This window comes from Rhipicephalus microplus, chromosome 10, assembly GCF_043290135.1.
Source record: "Rhipicephalus microplus isolate Deutch F79 chromosome 10, USDA_Rmic, whole genome shotgun sequence".
NCBI lineage: Eukaryota > Metazoa > Arthropoda > Arachnida > Ixodida > Ixodidae > Rhipicephalus > Rhipicephalus microplus.
In genome coordinates, this window is record NC_134709.1 from 15,555,965 (window position 1) to 15,579,954 (window position 23,990).

The following is a 23,990-nucleotide window of genomic DNA, read 5'->3' on the forward strand; positions in this document are numbered from 1 at the left end:
GGAGAAGTCATTACAAAACCTCCCATTGCATTTAAATAAGTGTATTGTTAAGAGCCATAAATAATGGAAGCTCCCTTGCTGAAACCTGAATGCCACATTTTAGATTGTGGCCAACCCAGTAACGTTTCCATAAATATGCAGGTCTCTGTGATTGTAGCCAGAAAGGTTGTATTCTTGATTTTTTTTGAACAATAGTATTTAACTGACAAATTTTAGCTAGTTAGTAAGGATTCATAATAGAAGACTGTACGAAGTGCAGACACATGCATAAGAGAAGTAGACAATGCAAATGCCATGCTCGGTTCTCTTTGCATATCAGTATCTGGACCGCTTATGCTCTTTCACGACAGTACTTTCACTGTATTGACAAGATGAGCTTTCCTAGGCGTTCTCATACTTCAACTCGCTCAGTGTAAACCAAGAAGATGAAGACAAACCATGCACACAACTAATTGAAACGTGAAGCATCATTACAGCCTTTTTATTAAAGCATTTCATGCAAAGAGGTGCAGCCTCCCAATAAAACTAGGTTAATTTAGTGCATCAGCATATTTGATCCTTCAGTGAATGTATCAAAACCATTTATGGAAGAAAATTCATGCCACTATATCTGTTGATTCATAGTGCTTGGGTGTTTGTTGTGAAACAAGTAAAACAAGAAGGCACACATCACTGCTGCAGAATTGAAATTTATTTCCTTCAAACACAAGTTCCCTGATCACAACAGTCATAATGGAAAGCTTTCTATGCAGACTACGTGCAAGGACATTCTGCAAAAAGCCCAACACATGTCGACATTCAACCATACGAACAATGAAAATTCGTGAACACTGGGTGGAATCGTTCAGCTACAGAAACTAACATATTGTGTGTCCCTTACTACGGTAGGGCTCCACTCACACAGATGAACAGAAGCTTCACTTCACTGCTGTTAACACTACCTGTATTACATGTGCATCACATGTTAACACGAATATATCTGCGAGAGTCACGATTACTCACATACACAAAATAAATATACACTTTTGCAAAGCACAGAGTAACCGATGAACAAAAAAAGCACGACAAAAAATAAATTTTGGGCATGTTATCTTTATTCTTTGTTTTTTTTTAAAGGGACACTGAATAACCTTAGACATATATTGCGCTTTTCCAAACGTTTATTTTTGTTGATTCCATACGAGAAAGTTGATAGCTCAATGGGAAAATGAAGGCTTCATGCGCACTTCATGAATTGGATACCAAAACCACGGCATCTCTAGTGATGCACAGCTTCAGAAGCCAGCAGCATCACCTCCTAAAAGACTGTCTAATATGAACCATCACCAATGGATGCACAGTGTAGACCAAAGTAGTGAGCTCAGCAAGACGGTTGGCAACTTCACCAACCGAATCCCGAGCAGGGCTATTTGTTCAGTTGCGGAGATCACGGTCATGCCTCAGTCATCTGGGCAAGATCTGTCCTACCTTCTTAATTTGTATCTGGCTATTGAATAACAGCACAATGTGATGGATGTCAATGTAGTATAATGCCGAATTCATGTTGTCGAGCTACAGAACATTCTCAAAGCTTGCCAAGTTCCTACTCTGGGTGCTATACAATACAATGTTGCAAATATTTACAGAGAGAAAATTAACTGGGCCCGAACGTACACTGTTAAATACAATGGTATCACAGCAAGCTGGTAAGGAAAATTTAAGGTGGCAGCAATATCCTTTCATTTTCAAGTGCTTCCAAGTTGGTCACTCCTTCTTTCATGAAGAGTAGTTTTCTTGTTATAGCAGATGAATGCTTAACTAATGTACCACTTCCTTTAATTTTTAGTGTCCCTTTATACTTTCTGCTATGGTTAGTAGCCAACATGAGAACGGAAAACATGATGCGAAACAAATAATTGAAAGAGGTGACATGGTGTCTCGCAGCAAAAGCTTACGCAAGATAAAAGCCATTTGAAAGGGAAGGGAGCATTACAGGGAATGCGGAGAAAATAAAGGGACAAATGCTTGACCCAGTCTACCACCAATCAATCAAGGAGAAGGGAACACAGTTCTGACAGCAAGTGACGTAAGAACCAAAAAGAAAAAAAGAAAGACGAGAAAAGTTTGTCTCTGCATTTCATTTTTCAGCTTTGCATATATAAGCACAGCTTTCTCGTTCTAGAGCTTGCCATCTCGGATCATACAAAATCTGCACATTCACGTAATTATTATAATAAAGATCTCTCTGTGATGAGCGGTGGTAACTACACAAGCAGCACTTCATGTGAGACTAATGCAGCCTACATTGCCATATTGTCTCGTGTTAGTTAGATTACAGACAAAAAAAAAAAAGTTCGCATGGTGCTTATGTTCAAATCAAGAAAAAGTGCACAACACATTGCCCTGCGACAAACGTGCAATGTTTTTGGATAAAGCACTTTTTCATTACCACACTTAAACCATGTGCGAGCAACTTACATTATTCACACGTAGCAGTTGAGCAGAATGCCTAGCAAATGTGCGACAAATGATCGCACATCGTGTGTAGCATTACGGGCTGCAGTAGGACATACAGACTACTTACAACAGACGATTTTACGTAAAAAGCATGGGCTCCACCACCCTGGGCTGTTAAACAAATGTTTCCTAAATTTCGTATCTCATGACATGAATCAATAAGGTCAGCAGACATCGAATGCACCAACCCAATCATTTTCATGCGTATGCATCTACCATAGTGTTACCCGTTTAGTTGTTCAACATACGAAATGGCAAGCCTAACTGCCCAATATGGTGGCACTGAAACCCATCTGTAAAATACACTCAAACCTCATCAGAACAAACTCGCATCTTACATGAAAATAAGTTTGTTATATCCGAAAATTCGTTATAGAGGTTTATTTTAAACACTACATCTATTGCAACACTATTTTTTATGTATTTCTTTATAACCAATATTTCGTTATGTCCAGTTTCGTTATAACGAGGTTTGAGGGTAGTCTATACCCTCAACATCATGAGTTTCCCATTGTTACAATAGTGCATTTATCAACCTGGTGACACTTGAAGGAACATTTGCGAGGTGCACCATCTACGATTGTGCACCACTTCTCATTCACAAGCTCACTCACATGACTGCTTCACAACCAAATCACACATTCGCTCCGCAAAACATTCAGCGCTCCTTTACGAGGTTGTCCCTGTATCCATAAATGCTTGCCTTCAGCGCTTTTCTTGACTTTGGAAAGCTCTGTTCAAACACCTTGCAAAACGTCAACATTCTTACGCAACCGTCTTCAATGTAACCAGATGAGCGAGAGTGCAGATCCAACCTTGTCTAATGACATGATTAACAGGCAGTTATTAACACTACAATAACGAGCCAACGTAAACAAACTCAGGTTAGGCTTTACCAGTGCTCCAAACAAATCATCAGTTCCTGGCAAGCTCTGTCTGGTTAAAATCTCACCCACACACTCCAAAATGTCTGGTCTCTCAATTTAAACACAATGGAAAATGCAACCACTCTCAACAATTCAAGTGCCAAAGATCAGCTTTCGATCAGCTAACCTGCTAAAGATACACAGTCCCAACTCATTGTAAAAAATTGAATTTCATCTCCCGTGTACAAAATGCACCTCAATCACCCCATATTAACGGCAGCAAACTGACCGCTCTTTGATCGCACATCCAAGGACCCAGCAGCATTTCATCATCTCGTAAAGTGTGCGAAATGTTACAAAATGTAATGGCACTTGCATCATATCTCGGCCAATACGTCCCATTACATAATAGACCTAACTACTGCTTCACTAACAGTCACTCGGGAACTGTTTAATTAAAATCACACAGCATAATTCTGACACCCGTGAAAGCTCTCTCAGCAAACTGTCTTGGCAAAACTGTTAAAAAAGCAATACAATTACATACTAGGGCGTGCACTTCCTTATGAAACATGCCACAGCAAGACATTACAAAATGACAAATACAGCAGAAATAACTGTGTTTATCATACGTAAAACCCTCTACTGATTTGGGCTAACTGACACAACCATACTTTGCTCAAGTTGAAAAATCTTATTTCATATAGTGTACGTACCCACGGCCACATCAAACGTAACCCTTGTAATTCTTATCAGAGTGACCCATGCGATACTGTCCACCATGGCATAAAAAGCAGTTGCAAGAAGGTGTAAATGGTATCGTTCCTGCCATTACTGCCAAACCCTCAGGAGGCTATCGCGATTAAGCAACACCACTGTAGCGTCCTACAGGTAGCTGACAAATGCAGAACAAAATGTGACCTCCATTTAAAACATTCGCTATATACAATCATCCGAAAATGCTCCAACTGGACACCACAACAGCACCACTTTTATAATCACAAGGAAGGACGAAGTTCACGTCATTGTGCATCGTACATTAAGCTTGCGAAATGTACATTTATACAAAAAGTCACGTCGAGTCGTGTAACCTCTTCCAACAAAGTGCTTTCAGCTAACACTAACCAAGTTGTGCATGTTCAGCAATGTTCAAACATGCATCAACTGAACATGCTAGACAAGCAAATCAGTACTATGTTTATATGCATTACAAATCATGCACATTTAGGTAAAAAAACTATTTATGTCACATGGTGACAGTTTCACCTTCACGAGAAAGTGTGCATATTCACGAAAGGAGTTAAAAGGTCACGAGGACAAGCGTGAAGTTAAAAAGGCAGAGCACACAACAACTTAATGCTTTTTAAGTTTCCCATGAAAGAACTTGGCCATTAGAGTAAACACACTCAAAGTCCTGCTGCTGGTTCTCAGATCCCTGCGAGTACCACTGTAGGATGACGCTTGGAAAAGTAAGCGAAGTTGCTCGGCACAAAAAACAAAAAAAAAAGTGACAGGCAGGACACTGATATTGGCACCACAGCCCAACAAACAGGAACTCATAAGCAGGGGGGTACAATCAATGCTCCTTTCATTATAACCTTCATTCATATGGGAATATACTGATCGAAAAGGATCATGTTGATCCATGCATTCAGTCTAATGAAAAACTGTGCTAAGGCCTTTAAAAAAAAATGGACCAGAATGCCCTACAGGGAGGTACAGATGGGAAAAAAAAGTGCACAAAAGTGCATGGAAGTCAGAAGATAAGAAAAACTAAAAGTAAAACAAGTAAATAATGCCCCGTGCTGCAGTGCATTGCACTTGTTCTTACTCGGGAAAGACAAAGTATCCCATTTCACAGGAAAAGAAATTACAGCTGAACTCGTTCACAAAAGGCACGCACTGAGGAACAGTATTTTGCTCATCATATGTCTCTCATAACCGAGGTACACCAATCTCACTTTCAGATCAACCCCAAGGTAGACATACTGATGTCTCCATGTAATGGTCTCTTACATCAGTGTCTTTTGTAAAGGGGCCCATCTGTAGCTTGAAATTTGAATACTAGCGCTCTGCGTCCCCTCTTCTGTCCCCTCCCGTTGATGGTGCCGATTTGCACTGATGTCATGCTGCACCAACACGCCCAGTCCTACAGTCTTTTCAATAGTGCCGTTTTACTTATCAAACCACATTACCTTAGCGGCTAGGTTCTGCTGCAAAACTCAAGGACGCGGGTTCGATTCCCAGACATTTTGGCCGAATCTCAATGAGCGCAATATGCAAGTACACCTGCATCTTTAGATCTACACACACACCAGATAAGTCCAGGTAGTCGAAACTAATGCGGAGTGCTACCCAACTGTGCACTTCACGATCGTACTACGGTGGGCAGGGAAGTGGGCAGAACTGCCGTAGCACTGAGAGTGAACTAAGTTAAAGCCACCAAGACGGGCACCGCCCTATGAGTGAGATTTTCAATGTACTAAAGGACTGGATGGCACAGGTCATAAAGGTAGGGGCAAAAGCAGGAAACAGTAGCTGAGAGAGTGCCAGCGTTAGTGCATAGTTAAATGACAACTTTAGAGTTGCTCTTGGAAACGGCAGTGTCTTAAGTCCCAAAGAGACACTATGATTACAAGAGAGCATGTAGAGGAGGGTTTCAATCTAATTTCTGGCTATCTGAAATTCTCATCATATCAATCTCTGTACATGAATGTTTTCTGCATTCCAGCCTCTTCAAGATACTGCTGTCACAGCAGGGGATCAAACCCCCAACGATGCATGCAGCAGCAGAGTGCCATGGCAACCGAGTAACCCTAACACACTTCTATACACCACAACAATAAATACAATAGGACCTCGTTCATATACTTTGAAAACAATGATAACGAAAATTCGACAGAGTCCTCTGCGGGAGAACATATAATACCAATTCACCAATACACTGCGCAGTTTTGCTTATTAATGATACTGCAAGTGTTGGCACCACGAAATCGTACAAAAAAAAAAGCGTATCAACAAGACCCTGCATACTGCAGCAAGTGAATAGATTCCAGCCACAAGTAAATAGGTTTTCCCTGCTAACAGCTGCTGTTTTAGCTTACTGCATGTTTGCAACAAAAGCCAAGCATGTAGGAATAAGCAAAATATCTTCTCAGCTACTGCACATATACGTCGATAAGATTGAGCAGCTCACTTTCTACATGACTAAGTGACCAAGGATACAGTTATACCTAGATACAACGAAATCTGCATTGCAACAAAGTATTTCAGTTTTCACAAGTTCATGTCCAGAGAATGCTGTGTATTTTTTGCCTGAATAGAATGAAGCTAGATTATCCACAATTTCATTAAGTCCCAGTTTTACTGCAAGGGTGAAGCAATGAATGGGATAGCAACTAATTGTAATATTATACGATGTGAGGCTGACAGCTAACTTTTTTTAATGCTACCTCCCACAACTTTATAAAACGCTTGTGTAAGAAAATACGGCCACTCGAGGCAAACTTTTCACACAGTTTCTTCGTGTTGAGGGTGCAGCACATAGAAGGGTATGCAAGACGCCCGCTGATGGCTGTCGAGACAGCCATATAACGGCGCGCCAGCGACGACCATGCTTGTAAAATCAAAGGTCGCAGTTGCTGCCCTTCACATCTTTTCATACGCTTGTTAAAGAGGGGTGGGAAGGCTAATATATAAGGTGGGGGGGATCTTACCACATGCATTTCAGAGCGACAAAGACTGGCCTGCTTGTTTGATCTCTGCTTCAGGCACATTCGTTGCCTCTCCCCCAACACCACTGTTGCGGACTATTACTTGCGGTTATTGTATGATGCTGCTAAGGATCTCAATGATTTGGACTTCATGAGCGACATGATGGTGACACAAAGAAAAAAACATGTCGAGGCTGTCCACATAATTACCACCGCAATAGTAAAGTCTCAATGCTCAACGCAATAAAAGACACTTCTGCTGGTGCCAGAGGTCATATGGTTGACTTCTACGCAGTTTTTCCTAAAATATTTTTCTAATCCTGTGCCACGCAACGAGAAGTGGCCATCACAACAGAGCAGCTCGTTTTCTGGCAGCATCTGCGGGGAAAGAAAGCAAACTCGATGCTCTCCTCGCCTTTGGAGCGGTAAAGAAGGACAGCATACGGCACATGCATAGCACGTGGGAATCGTGGCACAGCGTGTCATGCGCTATTTAACATCTCTAGGCATCGCCTAATTCTTTATACACTGCCACGCGTGCCGTGCGTCAGCGCCCAATTCAGTGTTTTTGTTATTGCTGTGCATCAAGTAGAGATAATAGCTGATGCTGCTTTACATCCCAAAACCACAATGTGATCATGAGGGACGCCACAGAGGAGGGATCCGTAAATCTTGACCATCTGGTGTTGGTGTGAAATACGAAAAACCATCACGAATCCCCAACTCGTCCAAACAACCATTTTGACATCTGGTGTTCGGTGAAGTGCATCTAAATATAAGTTCGCAAGCCTCTACAATATTCCACCTACATCGAAATGCAGTCCCTGCGGCCAGTATTCAACTCTCCGACCTCTGGATCAGCAGTCGAGCCCCATAACTGCTAGACCTTCCCGACGGGCATGACGAGTAACACGTATAAGTAGGCGTAGAAGTAATAGTAACGAAAAAAATGAGCTCTTAGTAATCCTGCACGTGATTGCAATTGTTTAGAAACATGGGCGTTGTTCAAAAAAGTTACTATCCTTCAGTTCTTGATCGGTGAGGAAAAAACACATTGCCACTCGTTAATGAATAACGAAAAGCTCATTCACTACGTACCCAAACTCGAAAGAAGCTACTTTCTGATCGGCTCGACTGTTCAGTTCGGTGAACATGACAGCATCAGTGTTACATCACTGTAAGCAACACACGAGGCTCAGATGACAAGCCGCGAAGGCAGGATCGGCGTGATTACTTCAATTATCTCATATAACAGCAGTGCATAGGAGCTGCTTTCGTTATGAATTTATGCGTGATGTGATCCTTCACCAGGACATCAGCAAATCATATTACTTTGTTATATTGAAGTTTAACTCACATTTTTCGAATCGGCCCTGCAATTTCTGCCAGTGAGCCTCTTAGGACAAACTAAATGTTTTGTCACAGAAAGGAGACATTTATGAATTGCACAAGATAACAACGATCAAAATGCAAGAGTGGGCCACAAACACAAAGATTCATCCAAGACTTTGCTGCTTACTTTTTTTCTGGGTTTGTTCCAGCACAAAGATGCATTAGAAGGTGAAAAGTCGCCTTAACACAAACAATTCGCTCTATGCATGATTCAAAGCGAACAAACCATAGGCATTCAGTAAGCGTGCATAGAGTCACAATGTACAAGCATTTCGAGCAACACTGATTCGTGAAAAACAATCACAACATTGCAGTTACAGTGTTTCTACATGACTCACAGTTATGTGATCAGTCTTGTTGCAGCCTTTTGAGACGCTCCATGCAAAAGCAAGGACAGTAAAGACGTAAAATAAAAACTTCTAAAATAGACCATCTCCAAAGTGTACACAATGCATTTTGCAAGTCAGTAAGCTAAACTTCATTTTTTTTGTATTTGAGGGCCCGTATTTGCAAAAACATCCAGTGTGTGTTATTTGCATGATCAGAGCTTCTACAGATGTCTCTTTAACCATTTCACTATCGTAAGAAAAGAAAAATATGCTAAAATTACCATAAAACAATTATTTGCCCAATTTATAGAGCTCTTTCCTCTAAATAAAAGAGTACCGTTCTTTCAATTTGACGGGATTCTTTGATTTTAATAGTCGCAAAATAGAAAAAAAAACTCAAAAGTGGCTTCACCACGTGTCAATACAATAAAAAAACGGCAATAAAATTAATGCCGTAGCACAACTGGCTTCAACATGGACAAGCGGGGCCATCTAGCATCAAAGAAATGCAAGTATGACGAGTACAGTCTTCATTCATTCCGTGTAAAACCAATTTTCGTTAATGACAAGTACAGTCGTCACCAATTATTCGTTTAAGAAATCTCATTACTACTTAGACTCATTAACGGTAGTGAAAGGGTTATCACTTACTTGTGCGTATAAATTGGCAGTAGGCATTTGAATGCCAACCAAATCAAAGAATGTTCTCATGAAAAGATTTTATGAATACAGGCCCTTCTACAGAAATTGATCACTGAAAAAAAAAAGAAAACAAAAAGCTCTGCAGGCTGACAAAAAAAAAACCTGAGAAATAAAATTGTGCTATTTACATAACAAAGTCTTTGCATGCTGTAAACAGGGAGTCAAGGCTTTTAAAATATAGTAAATATGCGATGAAAAAAGTCATGCAGCGAAATGGAAGGTAGCACTCTCCTTTGTGTAGGAAGCGCTAGTGAAAGAGTCGAAAAACAAGAAAACAATGGCTTGTGCAAATTTTCACCAGCAGCGTCCGTGCCAGCGAGACTAGAAGAGGTTTCTGCTCCGTCACGGTCGGTGGTATAGTGCCGGTAAACACGGTGACATCGACGCTGCGTTAACCGGTGGACGTAACGTGTCGTTCACGGACGAAAGGAGGGGCCGGGTCAGCGCAGCGAATTGCAGACATCACAAAGAGGGGGAGGTAAAACGGCGGGCCGTGTGTGGTGCCGTCCCTCTTGTTTTTCATCTGTGGCGGGGACTCAGGATAACCGTGTCCTTGCAGACTTTCCTCGTCATCTCCGTCTGCGGCCAGTCAGGAAAGAAGAATCCATGAGTGGGAACAGATGAGCATTACGGACATTGAAGGAATACCTAAGGCTACTTTCAGTGAATGGTGCGGCAAACATGACTGGTTCAAAAAACAGGCTTTAGTAAGCAAGGCAATGCCACACCAGTTCTAGGATATTAAACCAATTATTGGTGGCATATTGTACCCAGAGATGTTTTTCTTTAAAAAAAAAAAGAAATGATTGAGTTTATCATCCCAAAGCTGCAGAGGTGCTCAAACTGCGGTCTTTCGATTGGCTTCGAGTGCCTGAGAATTAACCCTCTTTGGTGTTATAGTGGTTACGGTAATTGACTGCAGACCCAAAGCTCGCAGGATCGATTCCCGGCTGCAGGGGCTCCATTTTGATAGAGATGAAACACTAGAGGCCCGTGTGCTTACATTTTGGTGGATGTTAAAGAACACCAGGCGATAAAAATTTCTGGAGTGCTTCACAATTGCATCCTTCATAACCATATCGTTATTTTTTTACACAAATCACCAATAACTACCATGCACAAAAACACAAGCATTCTTTCACACAGGCATTGTATAAGAATAGTTCGTATGGCCAGGAAACAAAACCATAACTTTTGGGCCAGCATTAAGGTGCCACGGATACACAGACACAGGGGCCAATATGGTTAAGATTGATTATGTAGATCACACCATAGTCAAAATAATATTAAACCACATTCAACACCATGTAAGGCCCTGTATTCATGACAAAGTACAAAGCATGTATTAGACGGTTAATTAGCCACAAGTAAGGAACGGTGTGCTGGATGTATAAATGGCAAAACAAAAGATAAAATCTTTGAGCCCAGGAAGAAGGCTGTGATGCAAGTCTCCTGTTTATACATGAAATGTAGACTAAGTGCTCTTTGAGTTGCGCCTACATCATTTCCTTCTGTTCAAATGCAAACAGCTCAAATGTAGACACTTCAGGAAGTGCATGGCTTACCAAAGGTTCTAGCTCCTTTTGGCTCACTAGGTCAAATTCAGTGATAAAGTAATAGAAGTGCTTGTAGCACGTATTGACGTGGGCCTCCTGAAAGCAGACAAAATATGAAAATTTACTCTTTTGTGCACTGAGGCTCAACATTGCATTGCGCAGTTGACATTCCTTGTACAGCAAGGCTAAATGTTAAGGAACTCTCATGTAACCTAACCCCACCTCATTCAGAGTTCATAAACAACAATAACAGTAAATATGAAGAGTATGGTGCTTAGAAACAACAGGACAGAGAGTCCATCAGCTGCTTTGTAAAGTGTTCGCTCTTCAGTGGCCCCTCCAACGGACTATAGAACCACTCATCTGCATGACACACACTTGTGTTGTTTTGCTTCCAAATACACTCAACCCACGATATAATGAACCCAGATATAACAAAATATCAGTTATAACAAAGTAAATGAAGAATATCCTTGCAATATAGTGTTAAGAATATACCTATATTTATAACAAGTTTTCGAATATAACAAAGTCATTTTAATGTAATATGCAACTTCATCATAAATGAAGTTTGAGTGTAACACTAGTCGGGCAAGGACCCCGTATTTCTGCCTTCATAACCTCTCTCGAATGCTGTAGAAAACCTGTACTCCTGTGATGTTTTCTACAGTCATCCACACTCCATGTCATTTTGCATGTTAGGCTTTAACTTCACTGTCTGCGACCTCCTTGATGAGGAAGCCTTCAAACAAAAACTGCCCGCTAAACCGTCAGGCTAACCCTTTACACATTCTACAGTTATTCCCAACGCTGTGTAGTGCATCCTTAAATACAGTAATATGTATGCATATTCAAGAACATTCAGGACCTTTTATGCATAAAGCAGGAATGCCACTAAATAATGTGTTCAAATGTCACATGGACATCATCAGGGTACGTACCGCTCCTATGGCGACGAGCCTGTCGAAATGGTGTATGTAGACATGTACAAAGACCCGAAACAGCCTGGCCAAAATCTTTTTGCATGTAGGCACGAAGTTCCTGGGGAATGGGACCGCTGGAAAAGTGAATGAAGGTGCATTGGGCTAGGCATTACAAACTGATGGCATGGCAGTACAAACTGGTCAAGCGAAATACAAACTGATCATGTGACATTGGTTGATGTAAACTCTCCTATGGAGCATAATGCAAGTACAGTTATGAAGCGCCCATTACCCCATAATTCATCATTTTGCAAAGTAGCGAAATGCCCACCATGCACCCATAAGGCAATGTGCACACTTACGCCGCAACACACTTGGTTGATGCCGCAGCTGGTAATGGTGATTAATTATGGCAGAGTACATTATGATTGGTGGTCCTCTAAACCATTATCTCGTTGCACAATTCTCATCGTGTGACATGTGGTAACGAGACTTTTCACCCTACATTGACATCTAATGATACATGGGGTTTCATGTCCCAAGACCACGTTATGATTATGAGAGACGTTGTAGTGCAGGGCTCCAGAACTTTGGAAAATCTGGTATTCCTTAATGTGCACTGACATGACGCATTTCGCCTCGATTGAAATGTGACTGCCGTGACCAGGACTGAACCAGCGACCTTCGGACCAGCAACCAAGCATGATAACCACGGTTAACACATGACATCTGTACCAAGTTTTTTTTTTTTTCTAAAGCAGTTTCAAGCAGTGGCGTGGCTCTGAGGTATAATACCGACTGCCATGCACAATGCCTGCGCTCAATTTCTGCTCAAAACCCCGAGTTTTATCCTTTGCATCCGCCGCGTTCAGTGCCGGAAATGATGACAATCACGCGGGAATTTTTGTGAGCTCTTCAATTCCACCATGTTAATAACTGAAAAGATTTCAAAACTGCACATACCAGTGATGGCTAATAAATGCCCGATGCTTACCAACAGTGACGGGGAATATTTCTTCGTTGTTGATCTGCGCTTCCACCCAATCCATCAGGTGCGAAATGTACTGCGGCGCTGGCAGAGGGGTCGGCTTTTTGTACTTCTGACCATCACACCAAAGGTACTCAAACCTGCATGCCCAAGTAAGCCACATTGCATGCGGTGTCTCCCAGCACGGGAGAGCACTCAAGGAAAAATGTTCAATGACATGTTTTCAAGGACAGCTTGTACGACATTCAAGTAGAAACACATCAGGTGTTGCTGATACATAGAACACCAAGTATGAGCACTATTTCTTTTAGACATGTTGGTAGCAGAGAATTACCCACAAAGATGTGCCCTTCACCCCTATTTCAGCATGGTCAGCAAACAGTGCCTATCAGAAGCCAAGGTTCCTGAGAACACGTGAGCTTAACCCTTTCGGCCCTGGTGTCGTCAAATGACGACACCACACAAAATTTTTCGTATAACTTTGAAAACATAATCAAACCCGCTCCATCCACGGAGACTTATTTCTTCAACTATCCCCACTGCGATCGACGCCACTGTTGCTTCATTTTTGCGGAGCATGAAGCCGTGGAGAAGGGGAATCTAGACCGAGGTCATTTGTGACGATGGCGCGGGCAAGCAGAGGCGGGAAGGCGGTACATTTGGCTTGAAGTCCTGAAGCTGTTTCAAGAGCTTGAACACTTTCAAATATTATGTTTGTTCAGATTTTGTGAGCTCTAGGGCATAGCAGAAATAATAATTTTTCATTTTTACAATTTTATGGCTATAGGGTCATAATGATCCAATTTGATGCCATGGCTATCCATAAATCCATACAGTAATGACAATTTTTGTTTGTGGTCTTCTGAAACCCTAACTATTAGTAAAATATGTACTAAGAATGTGTCTGACAAAAATGAATATTAGAGGGTTGAAAGGGTTAATATTACAGCACAGCCCACGGTCTGGAACTTACAATTAAGTATTATAGTCAGCTGGAAATCATGCAGTCTTCCCTTGTTGAATGATGCCAAAAACCCAAATGACCTCGCCATAAACCCGAAGTCCACGGACATTTGCTTATTTGGGCATTGTGAGCTGCTTAGATACTGAGGTGGTTGCGAGATGCTGCCATGTCCTCTTGCGTGTGCTTGTGACAAATCACACTGAAAGTAAGCCGCATGTTCCAAGAAAAACTAGCTAAGTGCGCAAAGGCATGATTTTGAAAGGACGCATTGTCTTTCCCTCTCGTCGACACCCCCTGCATAGCTTCCAGTGCACTCGCCGTTACGAAAGGAGAGAGTAATACCTGAAGCGTTCAACAAATCTCTGTAACTCGTAACTCCAATCGCATGTGACAGATTCTAAAATTTTTGCCGCAGTAAATTCTTGAGAAATAAGCTCTTCTAATGAAGCCATTCGATGATCACTTGAAGAAGTAATGCAAAGCCCTTTTAACCTACAACAAAAAATTGAAGTGAAAAATGCATCGGTGAAAAAACTGGCATGAGCTGCAGTCAATGACTTCCCCTCACTCAGTGTGAATGCGCGTTCACTACTCAATAAGCTAACTCACGGCCTTTTACTATGTGCACCGCATCCACCACAGCATACTAAGACTAGGAGATGTGGCCATGTACCGTGAAGATGCTGAATTTGTATGCAGCACCACCAAATGTTAAGTAAAGACACTCCCGCAATAATTCTGTCCTTCATAACACGTTCCCAAAGCAGCGTGTCTCACCTAAAAAAATAATTCACTTAACCTTCCTGTCTTTCCTGTGCACTTACTGCTCCCCTGAAACTTTGTGTGCCTTCAGTATATTAACTTTATTCTCAGCTTAAGCAATTATCTGTGCCTTGTGCATTTGTATGGGCTGCAAAATTGTACTATGCACCAAGCAATCGGATGTGTTGATGACGTTAGAGGTTTGGTACAACCTTACACTGAAAGTAATAATGCAGCAACACCACCATGGGTGCGCACAACACAGAAACCGAGCCCAGAGTTCGCCATGCGAAATATAAAGTCAACCAACTTTTTCAAACATGAGTAATTATACTGAGTCACTGCAGTGCTTTAAGGTTGATCTGTTGGACATGGTCTAGTTGGATTTCCCTTTACTCATGCTTTGATGTGTTTAGTTGACTGCAGTATAGATTACTCATAAAGACCAGCAATGAAGGTGCAGTGTGTGAAAGATGCAACATTTAGTTCGATCAAATGCATCAAAGTTTCAATTTAAGTGCTCCACATAACCCACACAATTGTACGCGTCATGCATAAAATACTGATTATCCAAAATCCCCAAAGCACGGCCGCAAGAGGGCAATGACGTGAGCACAAATTATAAAGTGCAGTTCCGTGCAGACGGTACCTTCAATTGCTGTGTACTAGAAAATCATGCACACCCCGAATCCATTGAAAAATTTGTTGGGTTTACAGTTGAAGCAAAAGGTATTACAAAAGAGCAAATCTGCACAGCTCGTAAACGTTCAATGTTGTAGCATCAGAAAACCAAAGGCAGACTTACTTTGGGCCCCCTGACATCCTAGGGCAGCTCTCCTCGGTGCAGTAGTCAGAAATGGTGCCGTAGATGAGGTTTATCCGGTTGAAGAAGTCGACCACTGGAAGCACAAGCATACCTCACGTTTCAGAGATGAATTTTAGTATAGATCAATAATTATTTTGAAGTTGGAGGGTTTCGCACACATATATGTATGCATGCAATAGAAAGCACCCAATATATGACACAGAATTCTATGACACAAGTGAATACAGAGCTCATCACTACCAGGGGTTTTATCATGAAGCGATGCTTTTTCTGATGCCAATACCTTTTTATAACAGGCAGATACTTTTTACGCTTGCTCATGGGCTGGTCAAAAGAGCAGATTGTGGGTCTGACCAATGAGCTAGTGCGAAAAGCATCTGCCCACCACAGCGAGTTGATAAGCAAGAGCTAAAACCATATCAGATAAGGCATCACTCTGCGATAGCACCTCAGAAGTGACATTTACACGCTGGTGTATAGGCATAGAAAAAAGCAAGTACTACAAGAAGTTGTCTCGTAGAATGATGGCAGAGATTACTGTTCTAGCTCATTTAGACGCACCGCAGTACAATGTCTGTGCACATTGATTTCTCACCGAAGCGTAATATGCCGACCCCACGTACACTGACCTTACTTTTTTGTCGCCTCATTACAGTTTCTCAACCCCAAATCCATCTCATTTCTCTGGGACCCTATTTCATTCTGGGAGACAGCCAATCATATATACGGTGTGCATATTAAAAGGGCCCTGTGCATCACTTTTCTAAGTACTCATCTATTAACTTCTCTCAAATAGCTTATTGCCTCAGAAGTTGACTGTCGCAAAAATGTTTGGTATCCATCCAGTTAAATAGATTAGCTGGATAATCCAGTTAAATGAATTAGCTGGACACCTTTACGTGCTTTTTCTCTTCGTACCAGGGAGCAAAATGAAACCTATACAAGGAGGAGGATGACAAGAATTGATTGATTGATATGTGGGGTTTAACGTCCCAAAACCACCATATGATTATGAGAGACGCCGTAGTGGAGGGCTCCGGAAATTTCGACCACCTGGGGTTCTTTAACGTGCACCCAAATCTGAGCACACGGGCCTACAACATTTCCGCCTCCATCGGAAATGCAGCCAGGATTCGAACCCGCGACCTGCGGGTCAGTAGCCGAGTACCTTAGCCACTAGACCACCGCGGCGGGGCAAGAGGATGACAAGAAGATGCATCCCTTCATCAGCGTGCCTCATGACTTTTCTTTTTCTCTTTGAATGTGCAGCTTACTTTCAGTGTGACCGTGAGGGCATGCGCATCCGATGGTGGCCACGGTGTCTATGCAGCTCACATTGCTCAATTCAGCCAATGGCCGTGGAGTTTGTGTACATGGCGCAGTGATTTTGGTATATTGCATCACTTGTAGTGAGAAGAAGGAGAGATTTCTAGCTGACCCAGAACTAACTGCATAGTTTAGGCTGCATCCTACGCTATGATGTTTTGATCACATGTTCTAATCACTCTTGACTACTGACTGGCAGCATTTTATGAGCATGGTGAAGAAGTGTTGCAGGACCCCTTTGACATTTCTACCCAGCAGCACATTTTTAAAATCACACAGCTATCAACTAGCAACTTATTTTGCTGCAGGCCTGATATAAAGCAAAACATAACCGTGGCACGTCCAAAAACACAAGGTGCAGACGACTACAAGCTTGGGCATGCTCAGCACTTGAATTGTGGGGTCTGATGGCAATTTTCCTACTGTTGAAGTCCTTATCTCCTAAGCAGAAAAAAGGGCATGTGATTTGTGCATAATCTGGCTGCCGACTATGGAGATACTACAGAAATCACAACTCTAATAGACTCACTTTTACATATAAGTTTTCCAGTACAGGTAAAGCAAAAAACTATAGCACACAAAAAGCAGAGGCCCATTACCGTGCACAGCCAGCCAGTCGTTCATGTCCTCTCTGGGCGGCAGCCGCACCGCGTCCCGCAGGTTTATGCCCGAGTTGAGCGACGCCTGGGCCTGCTTGTGCAGAGAATATCGCATCGTGCCCGGCTCGAACTTCTTCTTCGGCCGGAACGTCTGCACCGATGACTGACCGATCGTCAGAACAGAGGTAGATTTGTTTTGGGAGGGAGAAGGACGGGAAGGATGGCATGCTGATCTCATGCATGCGCTCAGGCTACGGCTGAAGCTAACTCAATGTAGTGGCACTGCAAGCGAAAGAGGTGACGGGTTGCTGCTAAACGAAGACTAAAGGATTCGGTTAGTTGGCAATGCAGTCCATATCCAGTCTATGGCAAAAATTATGCAGGACATCATAATAATCCATGAGCGCACTACCAAAGGTCGACAAAAAACGAAGAGAGAACGGAGAGTACATGCGCTAAACTTGGAACAAAATTTTCACATATAGTGACTCCAACATGTTCTATACACCCCTTTTAGGCTTGACATATATAAGGTATATTTTTCATAAAAACAATAAGGTTTCTTGTTGAGTGTATGGCCCATATACGGCCCATCCTTTCTTCTTTTTCCCCCCTAGCATTATTATTAACTCAAACAGATCTGCCCACATATCTGTCATTTTACATGAATCAAGAGAAAACACAAGTCAGATAAATTTTTTAGAGGTTCAAGGTAAACGGTGATGAAATCTTCCTCAACAGTGCTTAGCCTTGGTTAGTGCAAAGAGCAGCTTCCATTGAAAATTTTGAATTTGAATAAAAAATGATCATTTCATGAAACGCTTACAAAAGTGGGCCTTTCAATGACCAAAACAAAAACATTTTAATGTGTCTTTCACAACTTGTTTAAAGTGACAGAATCCAGGATGACGAGAGCCAGCAGTTTCTTGGCATCATTCGTAACCTTACATGAAATATTCAGCATGCTGAGAATTTTGGAATTTGTAATCATGGACATGTAAAGTCTGTTAATCCCAAGATTATAACTACAAAGCTCCAAGCCAATGGTCGCTCAAATAAGAACACTACATCATCAGGCAGGAAAGCCAATATGTTATAGGGATTGACTTGTTAGTTACATAAACTGTTACCAGTGTGGAAACAGTACTGAAAAAGAAGAGCAACTGACACAACAAAGCACTGCAGCTCGTATATCAAAATGCGACAGATATCGCGCACTAGCGCTCCACGACCCTGAATAAATGTGCCTTCCGACACATTTATTAAACGCCGATAAGGCTGCCAACAAGGGCACAATGTAACCGTGGCTCTAACAAGCAAGGACCAGCAGAATATAGCAATGAAAATGTTTGACCCTATTATTCTACAGAATACAGCATTGTCACCTTAACCACTGCAGGTACTCAGATACTATCATTTTCAGGATAGCCTAAGAAACAAGAGAATGAGCTGCAGTGCCCAATCACGACCACACTTTGAAGTGATGCAGTAACTGCGTTTTCCTTCTCTTGGTGACCATTCTGCGACTCCTACTGCCCACCGGTTGTCTGTTCTACGCATTGTGACCAGTCCAGGTCCATTTTTTTACGCTTGATGTCAGCTAGGATATCTCCAACTCTTGTCTGCTGTCCGACGACCTATTCTGTCGTCCTCTGACCTCACAATGTTATTCCATTCATTCTGCTTTCCAGTGCACGCTGCGTGGTCCTCAGCTTTTTGCTCTAGTTGTTTTGTTAATCTCCATGTTTCAGCCCCATACACTGGCAATATGCAGTGGTTGCATACTTTTCCCTTTAACTATAGTTTAAGATTTCCAGACATTATTTAGGAGCACCTGTTGAATGCACTCCGGCCCACTCATTTTTTTCAGTGAACTTCTTTTTGTGATTAGGTTCCACCGGGAGCACTTGTCCTGGGTATACAAATTCTCGTAGACACTCCGATGTATGGTTTTCGATCTTAGGTTCTTTGAAAAGACAGTATTGCACCTATTGGACATGAATCGAAGACGGTAGAAACAAATTTACATGCGTTATTAGCCCTAAATCTTCGCATTTCAATCTGTGAGCATTTTAAATGTTGGGTGAACTGCACTAATGAGAACACATGAAGACATTGTTTCAGAAGCACCATGAAACCATTCTGTAAGCTTTCAGGGTGTTGGTTGGCCGTAAATGCTATGAAAGAGGCAGACCTCAAGCATTGCAAATTATTCTCACAGCAGACATTGCAAATCCTTATAAAGATACTGTGGGGACACTTAGAGAAATAAGAATTTTTTGTCAATGAAGAGTATGCCACACACACACACAAAAAAAAGACTCTTGCATCTCAGTTACTTTTGAACAAATCATTCTGACAAAAATTAGAGAGCTTAAGTGCAAGAGGACAATCATGCGGCATACAAAAATTTGAAGAGTGGCGGTCTGTCCATCATGATCGACTTGTGTGCGATTCTACTCCCGACCTTATCCAGGTGTTTGAGGCAATATCATACATATTCAAGAAAGAATGATTTCCTTCTTTGCTGCTTTTTAGGGACTGATGCTGCCAAAAGAGGTAGGGAAATAACTACATTGTGTTAAAATGTCATCTTGAGCATCAAGCAAGTGAAGAAAACTGGGAGAAGTAAACAACACTCACTCAAGTAGCTTCACAACAAAGTATATTATGCCATTTTATGTATTCCTGAATCTTTGGTCCAAATGTAATCGTGAATATGCAGTCAGTGAAGCACACTCAGTATGGCAAAACATGCACACACAGAGTGCGCAAAAGTCAACACGTGCGATGAATTCCAGCAAAAAATTACTGAATAGACACGAGTATGGCATCTCACTTGCTAATAGTAGACAAATGGCTCATCTTGTCGCACTTCCTTGACTGCGGAACAAAAAGCACAGTTAGTGTGCAACCTTTGAGTGCAAATGAGGTGGTGCCGTGCTAGACCAACGTAGCTTACGGCATATTTCCAAGGACGCACTTATCGGCTTGCGTCGTCGTTCAAAGCTGCTTGCACGTGCGCTCCCCTTATCTGATCTGAACATCGCCGGTGCCGTAAACTTGACCCTCAAGCGACGACATTTCCCAGTTTCACACGGAGAACACCCCGTACACCGAAGGTAAGGAGAAAAAAAGAATAAAAAATGGAGTCGCAATGTGGCTACGGCGGAAGACGACGGAGCGACGCGAAAAATGCGGCGCTCGTTCGGCGAGACATCGGAAAGACGCACTACGCACGCGAAGCCGGATGCAAAAGAGCTCCGACACCGACAAAAAACTACGGAAGACGTGTACGCGCTATCGCATCGCCTAAACCGTCGCCTCTCTTTCCCGAGCTCGGTCCGACGAAGTGAACTGAATTCGCGGGTTTTCCCGCGAGTGGGGCATTTCGGTGCGATTCCAACCGCCTGACCATCGCTCAGAGTTCTGTGCTACACATATCTAATGGAAAGGCGGATACCGTGTCTGGGAATCGAACCCGCGACCTAACAAACGACGGCGGGTCGGCGCGCGGGGCGTTCTTCGCCGAAATCCCCACGCGTGAAACCCGGAGGAGGCGACGAAGTTATCCTCACACGTCAACTCAAAACCCCTCCCACCACAACCCTTCAATGGCACTCCCGATCATCTGGCGTGGTTCCGTTCACAGGTCCCTTCTCGCAGGCCTCGGTAACAGCGGACGCATCTGCCTTGTCCAGGTAGCCTGGCTGCGTCAACAAACAACGTCCGAATATAACCTTCGTCGCCGCTTTTCCTCGTTATTTTTGCCCACCGAAAGAACCACCGCGTCATGCGGCACGTAGAAACAAGAACCAAATCGAACCTGTCGCTACTTCGACGATGTTTGTTGTCTATTTTTTTGCTTCTTTACGTCTACGTGTCACACCACAGGATACGTGGAACGCTGTTTCGTAAAAAAAAAAAAATTCCCACGTACGAGTCGCTTAGCGAGCGTGGTTGTTACGAAAGACCACGGCGTTGGAATGATCACCGTGTCGTTCCTTATCGGACCGTTCAGAGAAAGGAATTGGGCCTGCAACAGCACTAGGCTCGACATCCAACGAATAGAGATACGTTACTGTTAGTGGATTACCACTAACTTTGTAAATATACAGATGAATCACTACACCGCAGCCGAGCATCTACGCGTTAACTTACACGGCGCGACGCTGGGGGAATTCGCAAACGCAATAAACGAGGACTGCTAAGGTGACACAGCAGTGGGTAGCACCGAAACATGTGGGTGCGATGTGAATGTCCTCAAATCTTGATGGCAAGTTTCAGGTATTGGGCGAATATAAACCTGGGGCCGCTTTCACCGCAGCCGATCTGAACTTCGATCTGAGCTTGTAGTTCACTGTCAGCTGGCTGATTCAGTAGAAACGATGGGGAAACGAAAGCAGCGTGCAGTACAACGCCGCAGGGTTCAATCACTTTTATAGAAGCACTTCTCGCAAAACAGCTGCAGTGCTGCCGTGGGCGTGTTGCGACTCGATGCCAACTACGTTTCGACCTTGCGACGGCATCGCGCGGTCTAAAGAAATGGATGACGAGTGATCATTGTGTAAACACAGACGAACGACTCTCTAAAACTGCCGTCGGGCAATCTGGCAAAGGTCAACGGGCGGACCACGAAACATCCTTCTCGGATTCCGGACGGCGGTTCCACGGCAAGTAGCAGCCGCAAAGGACAAACTACCATCACAGTACGTGTAACCCGTATTCGCGTTAACATCAGACCGAAGCGAACGATAACGCGGATCGTTGAATTCTCTCCGCGTGGGAATGTCCGTCGCCGCGTGCTCGGTAAAGTTAAAGGAAACCAGTATTTACCTTTCCCTTGTGGAAGAACTCCACGAAGCTCGCCATCTTGGCTAGACGCTACATGCGAGCGCGTAGATGTACAAAACGAGTAACAAAATCTACACTGGACGTATCCTTGAACAATGCCTTGAAGTTTTTGTTCACTAGCGCCACCTTGTGCTAACCTAGGCGTTTAGGCAGTTTAGGCTCGAAATTTGAAACAGTTGTGTGGCGATGCAGATGTTATAATATGCAATTATAGTATGCAATTTAAATATACTGCCTTACAGGCAGGGAGACGTCATCTTTGGCTGTCATGCGAATTTTACTCAAGGCTCGTCATCCGCTTATAGTTTTAGAGGTGCTATACAAAGGTCCAGTTCGTATTATCGTTAACAAGAATGTGAGGTAAACGCCGGAAATTAACGCGAGGATGAATTAGATGTAACGTCACTGACATTTGATGGTGGAAATGCGCCGGCGTCCTGAAGCATGTCGCCGATATTATCAACTCAGTGGCAGGGGGACGGGTGGGGGCGCACCATATGATCATGAGTGTGGGGGAGAGGGGTTCGTCACCCCCCGCACACATAAGTGTTCATTCATGATGGCATCACTGAAAGTTAATCTCTGAAAGTTTGAGAAAGTTAATAATAATAATCTGGGGTTTGAGGTCCCTAAATTACGATATGATTATGAGGTAAGCCACGATGAAGGGCTCCGGAAATTTCGACCTTCTACCGTGCTCTGAAATCACACAGTACACGGACTTCTACCATTTCGCATCCATTAAAATGTGATCGCAACGGCCGGGATTGTTTCGAGAAAGTACCAAGTCGCAAGTCTTCAACTAGCCGGTTTTTCAAACTTACCCATTCCCCCCAGGGTAGGGTAGCAAACAGGACGTGCGACTGGATGACGTCTCCGCCTTTTCTTTATCCTTCACTGCCGAGTGTTCACACGAAAGGAGAGTTATTTTTTGCTTGTGTCAGAGCGAATGATCTGCTACGCCCAATGTCATTCATCGCGTCGCAATGACCTTGAGCCGTCGGGCCATGCGTGTGGCAGGAGTGACGTCACGCCTCGGTTATCCGCTGTGGCGAGGCTTTAGAATAGTTACACCTCGGTCATTTTTTTTTCTCGTTTATCTCTCATTTCCTCTTTTCTCCTCCACTAGCGTCGTATAGCCCTACCTGAGAATCCGCTTATTTAGCGTCGCCGTAGGCTATTTGCCTTTCGTATCTCTCTAACGTTAATGCTAGCCGTGACATCTAGCGGCGATGTAATAAACCATATCGACCAATAGTTTGAGCGCCGTGAAGGCACTAAAAGTGGAGGAAGGGAAAATTACACAATATCCCACTAAAGGGAACCACGTGTAGCATGCCAAGCAGCGCATGGGTCGACTTGAAGTCCCGTTCATCACGGGCACCTTGCCCGATGTTAACGCGTCCTTGCAAGTGGAGCACACCACGAATTCGCTGTACTTTTTGTTGCTGTTACTCATCCCGTACTCTTGCTGGAGCATGCCACGCGGTTTCATCGCCACGCCACGGGGGAGCAAATGGGTAGAGCGACTCTAACGTGGGTTCATCGCGCGTCTGCAGTATCTCGTTTCCCGACACCAGGCGCGTAGCCAGCGATTTGTTTCCTGGATTCCGTGACGACCGGTTGTTCCCTCGCAATCTCCGACGACAGCGTAGCTCTGACCGACTGGGCTCGCCCTACGCCATCTCCTGACG

General features: G+C 43.2%; 1 protein-coding gene across 4 annotated transcripts; it reads right to left on the minus strand.

The window, feature by feature from the left end:
• Positions 1-669: 669 nt before the first annotated feature.
• On the minus strand, positions 670-22,405 carry Mob3 (MOB kinase activator 3). 4 transcript variants are annotated; one of them, XM_075875097.1, is made up of 7 exons: positions 22,279-22,405; positions 17,443-17,605; positions 15,497-15,590; positions 12,972-13,105; positions 11,996-12,111; positions 11,064-11,150; positions 670-10,077 (listed from the first exon to the last, which is right to left on the minus strand). In XM_075875097.1, the coding sequence occupies exons 1-7, from the start codon at positions 22,312-22,314 to the stop codon at positions 10,018-10,020; spliced, it is 690 nt and encodes a 229-aa protein (XP_075731212.1). In that variant the 5' UTR covers positions 22,315-22,405; the 3' UTR covers positions 670-10,017. The 4 variants fall into 4 exon arrangements, with proteins under 4 accessions (XP_075731212.1, XP_037288043.1, XP_075731211.1 ...); XM_037432146.2 differs by having other exon boundaries at positions 17,443-17,593; positions 22,279-22,388; XM_075875096.1 differs by having other exon boundaries at positions 17,443-17,724; positions 22,279-22,335.
• Between the last annotated feature and the right edge of the window lie 1,585 nt (positions 22,406-23,990).